The sequence below is a fragment of the Protopterus annectens genome, chromosome 13.part0 (assembly GCF_019279795.1).
Source record: "Protopterus annectens isolate FY-2018-M chromosome 13.part0, PAN1.0, whole genome shotgun sequence".
Classification (NCBI taxonomy): domain Eukaryota; kingdom Metazoa; phylum Chordata; order Ceratodontiformes; family Protopteridae; genus Protopterus; species Protopterus annectens.
The window spans coordinates 225,452,575-225,470,299 of NC_056747.1; the positions used below are offsets into that span (position 1 = coordinate 225,452,575).

At 38.5% G+C, this 17,725-nt stretch overlaps 1 protein-coding gene across 1 annotated transcript in view; it reads left to right on the top strand.

Moving 5' to 3' along the window:
- The first annotated feature begins 9,706 nt into the window (after nucleotides 1–9,706).
- Nucleotides 9,707–17,725, top strand: part of LOC122787182 (thymic stromal cotransporter homolog) — a 273,770-nt gene continuing 265,751 nt past the window's right edge. Inside the window, exon 1 of the mRNA XM_044053765.1 lies at nucleotides 9,707–10,759. Coding sequence (XP_043909700.1) covers nucleotides 9,799–10,759 — 961 coding nt within the window. The 5' untranslated portion in view covers nucleotides 9,707–9,798. The remainder of the gene's footprint in view (nucleotides 10,760–17,725) is intronic.

Here is a 17,725-nt window from a genome sequence, read left to right on the forward strand (position 1 = left end):
AAGACTCCAGTTAGTATCTGAGTCTGAAGTGCAATTATCTTGACAATTTGTTTATATATTTTGGTAAAACTTAAATAGAAATTAAGTCCTACTCCCTGCTTATTTGTCCGGTCTTGCATCAAATGTTATAACAATATCCATGCAAGGTTAGTGATACTGGGGTTATCATTTTAAGCCAGAATTCAGCAAAAGCAACTAAATCAGGAGAGTGGGAATTTAGCAAAGCACTAACTCAGCCTAATTTGCCCCTGACACTGTCAGCCTTTAATAGACAGAAGGCTAAAATGTTAATGCAAATTTTGGCAGGTTTATATCAGAACATCGAAGGCTGATAAGTCCGAAGCTCAAAACTTCGAACTTCAAACCTTGAAGAGCAAAAACATTGAACCGTAGAACAGAGATCGCCATAGAGTGCGGGAAGGGAAGATTTCCCTTTACTGCACTATAGTGCGATCTCGGAGTTGATATATTTAAGTAGCGGGGGTGTGGGGGTGCAGGGGGGCTTGCCCCCCTGCATAGAGCATTTTTTGGGGGGGTATTTAGTATTTTTTTTTTTTTTGTAGATTCGATTTTTGTCAGCTTTTGAGGTTTGCAGTTCAAAGTTGCAAGCTTTGGACTTGTAAGTTTTTGATTATCTGATATAGACCCAATTTTGCCAGATATATTTGATAGTTGGGGCTATGGTTTGACTAGATGTTGTCTCTTCTTAAAAGAATAACAATTACCAGTGTGAATTTAATTAGAAATTATGGGAACTTGATGGCTGTTATTAATGCTATTGTGTTATTTACAAGGAAGTAGTTTTGAAAGGGCATTGTGGGATAATGTGCGAATAGCTTTCTGGAAGTAGTGGAAAATGATAAGGTTCGGTACTGAGGCCTGATTGTGGAGGAATAGGGTTCATTAATTTATTATGAGGGTAAGAGAGAGTGTAGGAGCTGGAAATGAGAGGGATACTTCCATTAATGAAGGAGGGAAAGTGAAAAAAATTAAAGATAATGAGGGAGGGAAGTAGAAACAATACATTAAAGAGAAAAGGTAGATAATGCATAAAGGAAAGCAAGTGTACAATGCTTAGTAAATTCTGAAAATGGCACATGAGGCAAAAATATGTTAGGTAGACAGGGGACCTCGAAAAGGGATTTTCTTTACAATCCTAAAATGTGGCAACCTCAAAGCTAATGATTATCAATAGTATTGATGAAGAGGAAATCAGACCTGGATCATGGTCAAATGGGGCCCTAAGCACGGTAATGGATCATGGCCTCCCATTCATAGCCCCTCCCCCCCTGCAGCCATTCCAGTGTCCTATTACTTGGCAATTTCTGATTACCATAATTACCATTCAAACCTCTAAGTAAATACTGTTGTCTGCTTTACTTCTACAATGAATGCAGATATTTGGATTTAATTTAAAACTTTTATTTCAAATTTTATAGGACAGACACTGATAGATATTGCAATACAGTCTCACAATGAAAACTGACTTAGCATTAAAATTTCTCTGCCCTTGAAAGTCTCATTCATTGGAATGGCATTGAAACCCACATTCAAAGAAAATGCATCTGGCCATTGGTGGGTAAAGTTAACTTCTGGGCTATATTCAAATCATAGACCTCTTGGACAGATTTTTATGACCATGCAAACATGCATGAGTTCATTGATTCACCTTCCTGATTGTATTAAATTGTCTACCTTGTATAATACAGCATCACTTGTTAGAGCATGTTTTAAATTTGTAGTTTTCAACATTTTTCCAGTAAGCAATGAAACAAAATGCATAAACCAATAATAATGGCAAAACTGCCCAGTTCAGAACATTGCAACCATAAAAGGCCACTCTAACTTCTGTCATTACAATCAACCAATCAATCAATATGCACAATCTCTGTGGAAGTAAAAGTCATCTGAATAATTCCACATTAAGGAGATCTGTAACTAATGAAGAGGTTGCTACTAGCAAACAACTTTATATTTCAGTGTTTCATCTCCAAAATCAGTGCCTGCTGCCCTTGAAGAATAAATTCCCCATGTTACATTAACAAAAGTTAATTCTGCAATAGGGAATGGATAACAAACTGATAACAAGATCATGGTTACTAGGCATCTCATCCAAAGGAGGACATACACAGGACTGCAGCACCTCTCCACCCCTCTCAATCTCTTAGCACAAGAAATCTGGACAAAGCCTAGAATAATGAGGGGACAAAGGCCCCATAATAGGGACAGATTTTAACTATTGCTCTTATAAATTTAGAAAGTTGATAGAATAACAGGTTTTCTGTTAGCATGCATTTTTTGAAGCACAAGAAGTTTGAAACTCAAAAATGTGTCATTATTTACAGACTTCGGTCCTCAGTGATTTGCCAGAAAACCACAAATTTTATGAGGAACAGACCAAAGATAAGAGGCAAAAATCTGGGCATTCTGCGAAAAGCTGTACCCCTTAAAGTGCAACACACTATCAGCAATCCATCTAAATGGTATGGAAGTAGAGCCCACAGCTTCTGAAGCAAATATGTTACCTGTTGTGCTACAATACTTTTTAATTCTATAGCAGCAATGGTGATACCATTTGCTAAACAAAACAGTTGCACCTTGTAAATAGACTTAGCATGAGCAGCAGTAAACCTCTCTTCTCCTGAAGCTCACATTTCCTTGAAAATGCACCTGAAACTCAATTCCTTGAAAAATAAGACCTGAAACAATTCCTTGAAAATACACCTGAAACTTATTTCTTTAGCAGCTTGGTAGCTGAGGTAGATGAGTCAGGTTCTTGCTTCCTGTAACTAAGGTACAGGGTTTGAGCCTGAGCAAATTACTAATGCCCTGCTACCCCTAACTGGGGCATTTTACACACACACATAGCTTTAGCTGAAACTTAGCTGACAGAATATTTGAATTAATTTTTCAGTTGTTCTACCTGTTAAAGAAAGGTCATTTTAGTCATATGTCCATAAATCTTTGTCATGTATTAGGTTAAGGAAAATAGTTTTGATGTGTAAATAAATGTAAGAAATGTCGTGACAGAAAGTGGTGTTGAACTACTGCTAGAAAACACAATGTTTAGTAAGAGCGGTATATGGGCTACTAAACTTGTTCCCTAATCTGTGAAGGGCAGCATCATGGAAAATTATATTCAGTTAAGGAAGGTGTAAAGTCAGCTTATGTCTTCTCATTTCAGTTGAGATATTTCAGCATATTTTTTTCATAACTTTGCTTTCTTGAGATCGGATTAGTAATATAGATAGATGGATAGATAGTGGAATCCCAGCAAAGTAGGTTCATAGGTTCATAGAAGGGTTACTCGGCTAACGGCCCTAGAGCCCTTACAAGCCTAGCCATATTTATCATGAATTGCCCCAGTTGTCTGTGGTTAGGTCAGTGAAGTTCGCAGAGGTAAGGGTCTATGGTAGTTATTACCGACTTCCTCTGTCCAGGAGGGATATGCAGCCATCCCAGGAGTGAATTTGCAGGCGGACACCCATCCATTGATCTAGATTGTTTTTGAAGAGGGTCAGGCAGAGATTCTGTTTCAAGTGAACTAGAAGCTTGTTCCAGAGTAGTGGCAGACTTTGGGAGATGCATTTATCTCTCCAGCATGACCTGTTCATGTCAGAGGCTAGGTTAAGATCCCTGTAGCGAGTGGCCCACGTGCAATTTGATTTACAAATGTGTAGCATTTCCATCAGGGCCGATTCATAGACTGCCCTGTAAGCCAGGCACAGGTCACCCCTTAGCAACCTGTGGGAGATGGAATACAATGACAGGGCTTTCATTCTTTCCACATAAGACTTGTTTTGTGTACCCTGTAATTCCTTGGTGAGAAACCTCTGTGGTCTCTCCAATTGTTTCAGATGTCTGGTAAGGTACATGCAAAATGGAGCATTGTACTCAATTATTGGTCTGATGAGGGCCAAATATAATGGAATTATAACATCCTTAGATCTCCAGATCTGATGCCTTTGTTTATAAGATGTGCCACATAGAAGGATTTCCTTACAACTGTGGATATGTTATGGTATAAGTTCAGGTTGCTATCAACCTGAGTACCTAGATCATGTACCATTGGGTCTGCATTTAGTGGGGTGCTGTCTATAATGTAATTAGCAGGGATGTCAGCTTTCCCAAAGGGAAAAATAATGCATTTTTTGCATTTAGCTTTAATCCATGCCTTTGGTACATATCATCTGTCTGTGTTAACCCTGTCGGCAGTATAGTAACATCTTTGGGGGAATTAATGATTGTTTTCAATTTTCAGTCGTTAGCAAACATGGTCAGCCACAGGCCGTCCAAGTTTGCCTGGAGTTCTTAGAAATAAATTCCCAGCAGTAAGGGGCCAGCACAGAACCCTATGGTATGCCACTGATAACTAGTCTTTTGCTAGATGTGAAGTCACTCACTTAGATGGTATGTGCCTTATTTGTGAGCCAGTTGGCTACCCATTAGGTATTGTAGGGGTTAATTCCCAATTGGGAGAGTTTCTCTATAATACCTGAGTGGGAGACTGTGTCAAATGTGCCAAAAGGTTAAAATGAAGTTTAATAAAATGCAAAGCTTTTGGGTTAAGACCCTTCTTCAGTGCATATTAAAAATACAGCTCAAACTAAGCAGTTTAATTAATTCAAAATTAAAACACATGACACAGCACCCAATCCCTGAACATCATTAATTAAAAAAATTAAGAAACTTTTTCAAGAGACATACTAATGGACTTTTTTATGCTTAACCTTCTGGCATATTTGAATCAGGAGTTCTTTTAGATACTTTGTTTTACTTCTTACTTTTGGCTTCATTCACTGCAGTATTCAATTATATTTTTGTTGGTTTTGTCTTTTGAGTATTGGATCTGCTGAGGGTGCCCTTTATGGTTATTTTGAATATGACACAGTCTGCAATGGAACAGAGACCTGCCGCCAATGTTCAAATAATGGGTCGTTTGCTTCATGACCTTCTAATGGCTCATAACGATCCTTTGCTGAAACAGCTAACTGCATCTACCATTAGTAATCAGGGAGCCATTACCCAAATGACTGACAGCTTTTTAAATACTGTTAGCATACTAGAGAAGAAAGCACAAGCCTACAAGAGACTCCAATGGCAACAGCTAAGCTTTTAAGCTTATTTGGAACTTGGTGCTCTACCTCGTGGACTAAGAATTTTGTAAATGCAAGTATATGCTAACACCTATCCTGAGCTTTTGAAGAAGTGTCAGGAGTTAAATCTAAAATTGAGTGTGGATTACATGATATTAATGAACCAATTTTTCATTAAAATTGAGACAGATCTGCAAGATGAGATAATTAAATTAGAGGCAAGCTGGATAATATGACAGCCTTTAAAGATAATATACATATATACCATCAAATGTTGGAGAAAATGGCTAGAAATCACTAAACAGCATAAACTCCTTAGGGACCTGAATGATTTCAGGTCTGGTAATATATTTTCTTGGCAAAAGGAACAACAAATAAATTAGAGCGATGAGCGTTCAAAGAATTCAGTGAATGCTCCAGACACTTTTGAAATGCCTGAGATCACTTTATCTGAGAATTTAACTCACCGATCATCTAATGTTATACCTAATAAAGAACTGGGTTCCATCTCTGTCTTTATGTTGACAACTGCAGGCCCTATGCGATTGGACAATTCAGGGAAATTTTATACTATGCGAACCAATGGAAGTCCTCAACAATCTGAGGGTTTTCAGTTACAACCATGCCCACTTCAGCTCAACTTGCAGAGAAAGTGAAAATACGTCAGAGAGATCCATAGAGGGGGCAGTTTCAAGGAAGAGGTATAGGAAGAAGTTACAACAGTCCACAGATGTGGAGCCATTCAAATCAACAGAACACTCTAGTTCTCCGAACTTTGAAAGTATAGTTAATTTATCTGACATTGCACTTAGTACTGATGATACTTCTCTACTTAAGAAAGGTTTGCAATTTATACTTTCTAGTACTGACACTATTGTTGATGCGTTGACAGACCTTAAACTTTTTTGTAGGAATTTGAATTTAAAGTTATTTTTTAAAGATTCATTGTCATTTTGTAATCAGTTATAAAACATCTTATAAGAAATCTAGTACATTTATTCTGAATAGTTGTCCTGTTATAAGTGCCTTTATGAATGTCTGCGAGTCTGAGTTGTGTGCACTTTATGAATGGAAAGAAAAAGAGAGAAGTTTTTTAACTTAACTGTGAATGACTATAAAGCCCTTGAAAATATGTAGTATAATACAGACAGCATTATTAAGCAGGCAGATAAAGATGGAGCTATTGTAATAATGTATAAGATAGATCATGTGTCACACAGGAATGAATTTTTAGCTGAAGTAAATACTTTTACCAAAATTAATATTCCGGATGTTAAAAAAATAGTTTCTGATGTCAATATGGTTATTTATGAGATGCAATTAAGCAAAGATATATCTTTAGAATTGTTTAATTTCTTTAATGTACCTTGCCCAATTATGCCTGCACTGTATGGTTTGCCGAAAATACATAAGAATCTCAGTCAACCTCCAATGTGACCTACCATCTCAGGTCAAGGGTGAGTAACTGAACCAGTTTTGCTTTATTTACAATCTGTTTTAGGCAAATACTTACACAGGGTGAATAGCTACATACAGGATAGGGGGATTTTTTTGATAATCTATCTTAGTGCTATGAGTGTAATGTTCATATTAATTTCATGTTTGTGACATTGGATATCACCTCACTTTTTACAGTTATTCCCAATGAGTATGGCTTAGATGCCATGTGTGATTTTCTTTGGGCAAATACAGCTTTGTCTGGTAGAGACATTAACAACATTTGTCAGTTATTGGAAGCTGTATTGAGTAATCATTCTTTCATGTTTGAAACACAACACTATCTTCAAATTTCAGGAGTGGCTATGGGTACAGCCATAGCTAATACGTATGTGAATATTGTAGTTAATCAATGGGAAAATGAGTTTATTTTTAGAGAGAATATAGAAGTTGGGATTAAGATAGTACTATTCTAGAAGCATTTTGTAAATGACATTTTTTTTTTATTTGGGGAGGAAATGAGGTAGAGTTGTTTCAGTTTGTAGAATACCTTAATAGTACTACTAGCTTTTTGAAATTTAAAGCTGATTGGTCTAGAGAGGAAATTAATTTTCTTGATGTGAAGTTAAAGAATATATAAGCTACAATTATAAAAAGAGCGTGCAAGCTAACCAATTTACACATAAAAGGAGCATGCATGCCCCACATATATTTAGAGACATTGTTAAAGAACAGCTCTTGACAGTCAGTAGATTGAATGCTGATGAAAAGAAATGCTTGGAACAGATGAATGAGACAAACAAGACTTTATAGAGAGAGGTTATGATCATTTGAGATTGAATGAAACAAGGGAAGAAGTTTTAGCTGATAGGAGTGGGTTAGCTAAACCATTCTTTACCAAAAATGCTAATGCTCATGAGCGGAATAGTTACAGTAGGAACCATAAGGTAAACTATATGAGGTATGTTACCACATACAGTAGGAGAACTAATGAAGTCAAAAAAATTATTTCTAAGAATTAGGGTATTCTGGAAGCCATGCCTGAATTAAAACAATTTATAAATGATAGACCTAGTTTTTCTTGTAGGAACTGTTAAAGTCTGAAAAATATACTTTGTTATAAAGGTATAACTAAGAATAGTATAAGTAAGAAAACTGGCACTTTCCTTGCCATAATTGTACTTGTTGCAAACAGATATCTAGTGAGAATACATTTATACATCCAAGAACAAAAAAGGAGTTCCTCTTTAACTGTTTAGCTAAGTGCAATACTCCTAGTATAGTATATACTTGTGATAAATCCTCAGCATTCTATGTAGGTAAGCATAGTCGAAAGTTAAAAGATCGTATTACTGAGCATCAGTCAGAAATTCGTAGGAATATTCCTACTAATGCTTTGGCTAGACATATTTCAGAATCTAATGCAGATCATACTTCATGGCAATGGAGGTTGTTTACAGAAACATAAGAGGTGGCGACCTAATTAATACACTAGATATTACTGAATATAATTGGATTATAATGTTGCAGGCAGATGCTTCACCAGGTATCAATACAGCAGTTAGCATCAAACTCATTTTAGTTAGGAAACAGATGCAACCTAGATAGGTTTTAATGAAAATTTTTACTGTTGAATTTCTTTATGATGTATGTGTCTTTAAAAAGTTTCTTAATTGTTTAATTAATGATGTTCAGGGAATCAGGGTTGTGTCATGTGTTTTAATTTTGAATTTTTATTTAAACTGCTTAGTTTGATCTGTGTTTTGAATAGGCACTGAAGAAGGGTCTTAACCCGAAAGCTTTGTGTTTTATTAAACTTAATTTTAACCTTTTGATGTATTTGAAACTCGAGTTCTTTTAGATACTTTGTTTTACTTCTTACTTTTGGCTTCACTCACTGCACTATTCTATCCTATTTTTGTTAAGATTGTGTCAAATGCCTTGGCTAGGTCAAGATAAGTGGTATGCACTGTCTTTCCCTTGTCCAGGGCCTTGGTGACTTTCTCGAAGAAGTCAACCATGTTTAACATGCATAATCTACTTTTAATGAATCTGAACTGGGTTGGGCCAGAGTTTGGAGATGACCTATGTCCTTGTTAATAATGTCCATAATGATTCTTTCCATGGCTTTGCAAATGAAGCTAGTCAAGCTTATGGGCCTATAACTTCCAGGGAAAGTTGAGCTACACCATCAGCTATGTTCAGTTTCTGTATCATGCAATTCTGTTTTTTTTTCAGTCAAGTATAAATCTGTAGATTATGCTTTCAGGAGCTGTCCCTTATCCACTTTTCAATTGCCCTTGCAGTTATTTAGACTGTAAAATTCAAAGGTGGAACTGTACACTCGCACTGGCATGTCTGCCTGAACATGAGTCATATTTGCAACAATGCCAAGCAAGACTGTGTGTACATGCGTGTACATGTGTGCGTGTGTGTGTGTGTGTGTGTGTGTGTGTGTGTGTGTGTGTGTGTGTGTGTGTGTGTGTGTGTGTGTGTGACTGCACATACGCATGTGCAGGAACATGTGTTTCTCTGTCTAACAGTCTTTCTGTTGGTCTGTTTGTCTGTGTGGTACAGAAGTAAGAAAGAGCAGCAATTATTTCAGTATTAAAAACACCTGGAAAGTAATGTCTACCAGTTGCTTTTTTTTTTTCAAGCTATATGCCTGCATGCTACAAAAGTTTAGTTCGTTCAACTTTGACTAAGCACAAAATTTAAACCAACAACAAGAGAAGCTGCTTTGATTGCCATGGCATTTTTCTGAACTGATAGTGTTGTTCATTTCTAAAGAATCCATTTTTTCTACAATTTTTGTTAAAGCTATTTTAATATCTAAGTCAGAACCCATTACTGTGAATGTACTGGAAGCCAAAAAAAAAAAAGAAAGCCAGCAACACAGCATTTCTCTATCTGCATTGAAGTTACTATGTAATTGTAGGTCATGTACTACAGATTAAACCTCCTCAAGTTAAGGATGTCTTCATGCTGAAAACTGCCATAAGAGACCTAGAGCTTTAAATGAAAACAAAGTTTCAACACGTGGTATAATGAATTTAATTATTTTCATCTGCTTTCAGTTAGCTAAAATGCATAGAGATTTTGCTGAAAACATGCCAGTGGTAGACTGCGTAATATCCTTCTCTATTTTGCTGCAGTAGGCATTCCCCGAAAAATATCACTTCTTGCCAACACTTGCCCTTCAGATAGAATGGAATAGTAATACAGGCTGCTTTATCTCTAATCTGCACATCAGATATTTTAGAAAATGTGGTGTTTCCTGATGAACGTGGCTCCTGTCGTAATATTTAAAACTCTTGCAGAATCCTTCTATGAAGCAACACTCCTGATGGTCGTGTACAGTCGTTGCAATGGCACAAGAGATAACATCACTCATAATGGGATGCAGTCTGAATCTGCACAGTTCTATCTTATTTATTACATAATTTCATATTTAGTTCCACTACTGCCTGCAATGTTTTTGGGGAATTTGGCAGATAGGAGTAGTTATAAAATTCTGACTGTAATCCCCTTACTTGGATATCTTCTAGGAAGATCATTTCTCCTGTTTACTGAGATCTTTGAACTGCCGATATACGTTATGTTCATAGGAAATACTATCACTGGACTTTGTGGAGGATATCCAGCATATTGGACAGGTATCAGTGCCATCACTGCTTTAAGATCGACAAACAACAACCGCAGTGTAAGGCTGAGTTCCATGGATTTTACATCTGGGATGGCAGCATTGCTTGGTAGTATATTGTCTGGACATATCTTTATGGTAAAAAATAATCACACTGGGTTACCTATAACAGTTCTGTGTTTGACCCTGTATACATTAAGTGTGGTATACTCAGCATTTATAATGAAATATCCATCTGTTACTGGAAGTGAGAAGAAAAGGCTTCTGCCTTCCCCAAGTGAAGAAAAGGACATGAGAGCTATTTTTTATTTGTTTGCTGCTGCAAATATTTTTTATCTTGGCATGCTTGGTGGGGAGAATGTGATCTCCCTGTTTGTTCTAAAGCCCCCACTCAGCTGGGATGCAGTCTGGGTAGGGTACGGAAATGCTGCAGCCAATATGATGTACTTCACCAGTTTTCTAGGAGTGCTGATTGGTTCCAAGTACCTGAGTGACACTTCTCTTATCCATATAGGAATTGTATCTAACTGTGCTGGAATGGTAATGATGGCTTCAGTGAACCAAACCTACCTCTTCTTTGTTGGTAAGTTTGTGAGATGTCCAAGAGTTCAGTGACAGAGAGATTTACATGTAAGTGCTTTGAGACAGCATTCAGGCCGGTTGTTTTCCATACTTGGCTAAGCATGTCTAAATACTTGAATGTTTGATCTACTGACAACAAGGGGACTATATGTGTGAAGCATGGTCATGTTTTGTAATATGTTTCAGAAAATACAAGCTAAGCTATTTAAAGCATAAGGCAACCTTTACAAAATAATTTCAAAATATTTATTTGCTTGTTTGTTTATTTTGAGAATCAGATAGCTGATCTGATTTGATCTAGGAAGGACCATTTTCACTGACAAGTACAGATGAATAAACCCTGTGGAAAAACACATAATATAATGTATAATAGATAAACAGCATCAAAGTGTAATAATTTTATTCAGACCCCCATACAAGGGTAATAGAAAGAGAAAATACAATATGCAACAGGGCTGCAGGTCCAACATGCAAGAAGTGTACATAGTAAAAACATCCGTTTAAGCCAAACTGCATAGCAAATGCTTTAAAAAAACACCCATCAGTAGGTCTAACCTTAGCATTACTCAGTGGCTGAGAGACCAGAAAGATGAGGAGCAGCATTCACAGCCCCATGAGTAGATGGACGACTTATCTGTCTCAGGATTATAAGCTTACGCAGTACATCTAGTGCATGTAGTTTTAAAGTTAAAGAAGAGATGATGTTACTGCAAATGATAAGAGGCATATTTTTCAACTGTCTCTGATTTTCAGGGACACCTCTCATTCTGGCTTGAAATTTTGCTGTGTCCCTCCTAAAATAAATATATTTTTTTTACATTTCCTCTGTATTTATGTTCCCTGAAAATATTATGACATACGAGGTGCCTTTTACAACTTACTATACGTACCAAACAGTACTGCTTTAATTTTACAGAGGTTAGGTAAATTGATTTAATGTGTTCAAACTGAATTATTGAATGGTATTTAAAATATGCATTGAATTTAGATAGTTCACATTTTTATTATACTGTACATTATAATAACTGAAAGTTTTCTTGGCTGTTTTAATCTTCTCAAGTTATATTGTTGATTGACATTGTAGATCCATTTTCAAAAAAATATTAAAAATAAATAAATAATTCTAAAGCTTGACAGATATCATCTACTGGGCTTGTTTGGGTGCACACAGCTGGGTCAACTATTTGTTTGCATTTGGGTTGCTCCACTGTTTAACAAACACTGTGGGATTCTTTTGCCAATCCTGGATCTTATCAGAGGACAAGAACCAGGCCTGGCATAGCTGTTTAAGTTCCACACCCAGGGCCCATTAACAAGGGGACTAGTGGAGGTGCAGTTCCAGACCCTCAGGTCTAAAATAGGCCCTGCTAGTTCTACTTCTGGTTTAGCTAGGACTCCTGTGGTACTGTCACACCAAATAAATAGGCCATTTGTTATTTTCAGCTCCAGGCCCAGGTGGCCCATAATCCAGCAGACCTTCTCAAAGCAGGGATATCCTATGCATTTAGCAAGGTTCATGCTACAGCCATGTATGCCTGTCTGCCATTGCATTTTTCTGTGTTCCCTCAGCTGTCTACTAAACAGTTTTTCCAATGGGTCACAGAAAAGAGATGGTTCTCTTCAGCACCTCAGCCTTATATAACACTACAAATCTTCTATCCAACAGTTCAGCCCCTCCAGCAAGATGTTATCCTAGAAAACTGTTCTTTTGGTAGCCTTGATCTCAGGTAGATGCACTTATGAACTCCATGTTCTTTTGTAGAAAGTCCTTTCTAGTCTTTCATAAGGATAAGATCCATCTTACATATAAATCCTGCTCTCATAGAACCAAGCTATCCAGTTTTTCCACTCAGCACATGACATTTCTTGATGTGTGCACACAGCTCATGTTTTATCTGGATACTACTAAATTAAGCAGTAAGTGAGACCAGCTATATTTTTACCTTTCCAAAAAGAAAACTATATCCAAGTGGCTTGCAAAAACTGTATTACCTTCTGTTACTGTCACAATGGGAAGTAAATTCCTGTATCTGTTATGGCTTACTCTGCTTGGGCCATGATTACCACAATAGCCTTCTTACAAGGGGTTTTCCATGCAAACTATTATGGAAGCAGTAACTTGGTCATCTGTACACATCCTTGCTAAACATTGTAATTTAGGTGCCATGATGAGTGCCCTTGTCCATCTACCTTCTTAACTGAATAAACTACTTGAAATGTCAACAAAGCATCTTTATTCTTCCCTCTGGGTCACAGGTGGGATACCAGACCTGAGTCAAGCTTTCTGGATTACTTCTGTTTCCTAAATAACAGAAGTGGATATCTTCGAAATGGGGGGGGGTGGAAATAAAGACAACTAATAATATTAACATCTTAGATATATCAGAAACAGGTATGGTGTTACCATAATTTTATTCAATACTATATTATTTTATTAATGTTTATGGACAACGTATAAAATAGAGACTGTAATTAAAAAACATGCAAAGAATGCCAGAGTTATGAATAAGCAGAACATACAGGCAGATATAATTTCAAAAGGTTTGTAGCTATTTTGTTCTGAAATTTAGACATGATATTAATGGTATTGCTATTATGGATATTGGATGCCTTCTATTATAATTATTACAGATGAAAATAGTAATACAGGGGATACAGTGGTATAATTAAACGGAAAAGTAAATACAAGACTTGAGAAAGCATTTTTTATTTATTATTTTCTGACAGAATAAAAGAAAAATGTGTATGTATGTTCATAGGTGTTTACTAGGCTAATGACCACACGGGGCTTTTTAAGCCTAGCCATGCATCCCAAATCTCTGACAAGTTCTGATACTCTTGATAAGTGTAAGCAGGGGCTTGGGAGATGAAACATTTACAAACAGGGGCCTGAGAGATGAAACATTTACAGGTTGCCTGTGCCCATTAGAGATATAGGTGCCAAACCAGGGATGAATTTCCTGTTCCTCATCCAGTTGAACTGGATTAAGGAGGAACTCTGCTTCACATAGATGGGGAGCCTGTTCCAGAGACTGGATAGTCTCTCAGATACATACTTGTCTCTCCAGCAGGTCCTATTTATATCACAGGCAAGGTTTATGTCTTTAAAAAGGGTAACTCTGGTGTTGTTTGTTTTGTGGATATGCAGGAGGTCCATCAGAGTGGAGTCTGACAATGCCCTGTATGCCAGGCATAGATCTCCCCTCAAAAGCCTCTAGGAGACAGAATACAAGAATAGGGCCTTGAGGTGGTCTGCATAGTACATTTTACTTACGCCCTGTATTATTTTAGTGAGGAACCTCTGTGGACATTCCAGTTGTTGGCTATGCCTGTTTAGGTACATTCCAGAGGGGGCATTGTACTCAATGATAGGTCTGATGAATTCCAGATACAATGGAACAATGACTTTCTTGGACCTAGATGCCATACCTTTGTTTATACGTTACACAACATAGAACTATTTATTCACTGCTGTAGACACATGATGGCCAAAGGCTAGATTACTGTCTGTGTGTGTCCCAAACTACTGGGTCAACTCTAAGGGATGTGTTGTCTATATGATAGTTACCAGGGGTGAATGACTTCCCAGAGGATACAATTATGCATTTCTTGGCATTTAGTTTTAGTCCATGGCTCTGACACCAGTTGTTTGTCTGTGTCAGCCCTTCCTGGAGAACAGTTGTGTCAGTTTGGCATTCAATGATAGCTCCTAATTTGCAATCATCTACAAATTTAGTCAGCCAGAGACCATTGACATTGGCCTTGACTTCAGAGAAGTAAATGCCAAAAAGGACAGATCCAAGGACCATCCCTGAGGGACTCCACCTGTGACTGGCCTCATTGTAGCGGTGGACTCCCCAATTCTAACTTCCTGGGGCCTGTGAGTCAGTTGGATATCCACCAGGTGACATATGGGTTTGTACCTAACCTCTTGAGTTTGTCAACAATCCCTGATTGGGGTATTGTGCCTTGGGCAGGTCAAGGTAGGCAGTGTGAACCATTTTGCCTTCATCCATTGCTTTGGTGACCTTCTCAAAGAAGTCCATTAGGCTGGGTATACATGACCTACCCTTGACAAAATCAAACCGGGTTGGTTCCAGTGTCTGGAGGTTTACTATATCACTATTGATAATTTCCATGATAATTCTTTCCATGTTTTACATATAAGACTAGTGAGACTTATGGGTCTGTAATTTCCAGGGTCTGTAGATGGCTCACCTTTGTGCAGAGGGATGACTGTTGCTGTTCTCCATTCATGAGGCAAGAAGCCTGTTTGCAGGCTAGAGTTAAATAGCAATTCCAGAGGGCCTAATAGGTCATGTTTTATGCTATTTAGAAGGCATCCTGGGATACTGTCTGGGCCCATTGATGCAGTATTCTTGGCCTTAGAAAGAGCATTAAGGACCTGTTCCCTAGTGATAGCAGCGTGAGTTAATTTGATGGTATTTCCTGAGGGAATGTTGAGGTGGAGAGAGGTGTAAAGTTTTAGCTGAATTTATTGGACACTAGGTTTGTTATATCTTCTGGCTCAGTATAAGTGGCTCCATTTACAATGAGCTCTGCACACGATTGTGTACTGCCTTTGAGGTTGTGGAGATAGCTAAAGAATGACTTGTGGTTGTTCTTGGCCTGGAAGGTCAAATTTACCTCAATCTTGGCTTTGGTAGACTTCGTTTGTCCTCTGAGTTGTTTGTTTAGTTAGATGAGAGGCTTTTATCCTGATGGGTATTGCACCTCCTAAATTTTGTCATGATTTTCTTCCTTCTGTTATACAGCCTATTGATTTTGTGATTCCACCAGGGTGGCTTGTTTTTTAATTACTCTGTACTTCTTGATGGGTACAGCTGCCTCTTTGCAGCTATTAACATGTTTGTACAGGGTTGCTGTGAACAGTTTTGCATAGGCAGCAGTGTTTTGGGGGTTTATGGGGGCTTGAATTTTTGCCAGGTTATCACTTAATAGCAGAAAGTTAGCCTTAGAGTAGTTTCTGAATATTCCAAGTTTAGCTGGGGGTCCAGGTTTTATTCTTACTTCAAAGTAGACCATTTTGTGGTCTGACTTTATCAAGGAAGACATTGCAGTAGGGTGTGTACAGCACTCTCCCATATTAGTGAGAACCAGATCCAGTATTGTTGCACCCGCATTGGTGTTCTGACAATCTGGTCCAGGGAGTTTGTGTTTACAAAATCCAGGAATCTCTGTGTCTGTATGTTTGGTGTCATATAGGATTCCCAGTTAATAGTGGGGTAATTAAAGTCACCCATGAATATGGTATTGGGTTGGATGGTGAGTGTTTCCAGTAAGTTTAAATACATGATATGGGTATCCTTGGTCATAGAGGAGGACCTATAGCTTAAAAGGATCATAGGATCATAGGAAGTTACTAGGTTATTGGCCCTGAGGCCCTTAAAAGCCTGGCCAAGAATTTAGCAATGTTCTGACAAGTCAGCACCCAATGCCCCTGTCCAGCAAGGACACAGATGGAATCCCAGGGGTGTATTTTCTGTTCCCCTTCCAGTTATCCAGGTTGCACTTAAAAAGGGTTAATGAGGTACTCTGCTTGATGTGAAGAGGGAGCCTATTCCACAGAAGAGGGAGTCTCTGGGATACAAATCTGTGCCACCAACAAGTCCTATTGATCTCACAGACCAGGTTGAGGTCGCATGTGCCGGTTACTCGAGTGGCGCTTGACTTGCAGATATGCAGCCTTCCCATCAAGGCGGGGTGTGGGATTGCTTTGTATGCAAGACAGAGGTCACCTCTGAGGAGTCTGTATGACACTGAGTAGAGGGACAGGGCTTTGAGCCTATCTGTGTAGGGTAGATGTTTGAGGCCCTAGATTCTCCTGGTGAGGAACTGCATGTGCTTTGTGAGGTACATGCCGAAAGGGGCATTGTACTCAATAATGGGTCCTATAAAGGAAGAATACAGGGATGTTATGACTTCCTTGTCCCAGGATGAGACACCCTTACTAATGAAATGGGCCACGTAGAAAGCTTTCCATACAGCTGAGGCAATATGGTGGTCAAAAGTCAGTTTGCTATCAACCTGGCTGCCCAAGTCCCTCACGACTGATTGAGTGCTTATGATCTTGTTATTAATATGATAATCTGTTGGGACATCACTCTCCCCAAAGGGGATGATGATGCATTTTTTGGCATTCAGTTTGAGGCCATGTTTTTGGCATCAGCCATCTGTTTGGGTTAAACCCACTTGGAGGATATCCACATCACTAGGAGAATTGATGACAGCACCCAGCTTGCAGTCATCTGCAAACTTGGTCAGCCACAGCCCACTGGTTTTGGCCTGCACCTCAGAAAAGTATCTCCCAAACAACAGAGGCCCCAAGACAGATCCCTGAGGTGCACCGCTGGTTATGGGTCTACTGCTTGAGGTAGCTTCCACTATTTTGACTAGGTGGTTTCTATCAGTGAGCCAGTTTGCTACCCATCTGGTAACATATGGATTTATGCCTAGTTGAGAGAGTTTATCTATTATACCTGAGTGCAGAATAGTATTGAAGGCTTTGGCCAGGTCAAGGTAGACAGTGTCCACTGTCTTCCCTTCGTCCATGGCTTTGGTGACTGTCTCAAAGAATTTGACCAAATTTAACAGACATGACCTCCCCTTGATGAAATCAAACTGTGTGAGATCGAGTGTTTGGAGGTTGCCAGTTTCCTTGTTAATGAGTTCCATGGTAATCCATTTCATGACCTTCCAGATCAGTCTAGTTAGGCTGATAGGTCTATATTTCCTGGACTGGTGGACACTCCAGCTTTGTGCAAAGGGATGACAGTGGCTGCCCTTCACTTGGCTGGGATGAAGATGATACTCAGGCTTTTGTTGAATAGGGTGCATAATGGTGCTGCAAGTTCCTGCCTGAGTTCATGTAGGATGCAGCCTGTGGGCCATGGAGGCTGTATTTTTTACCTTTGAGAGAGCAGGGATGACTTGCTCCCTAGAGATA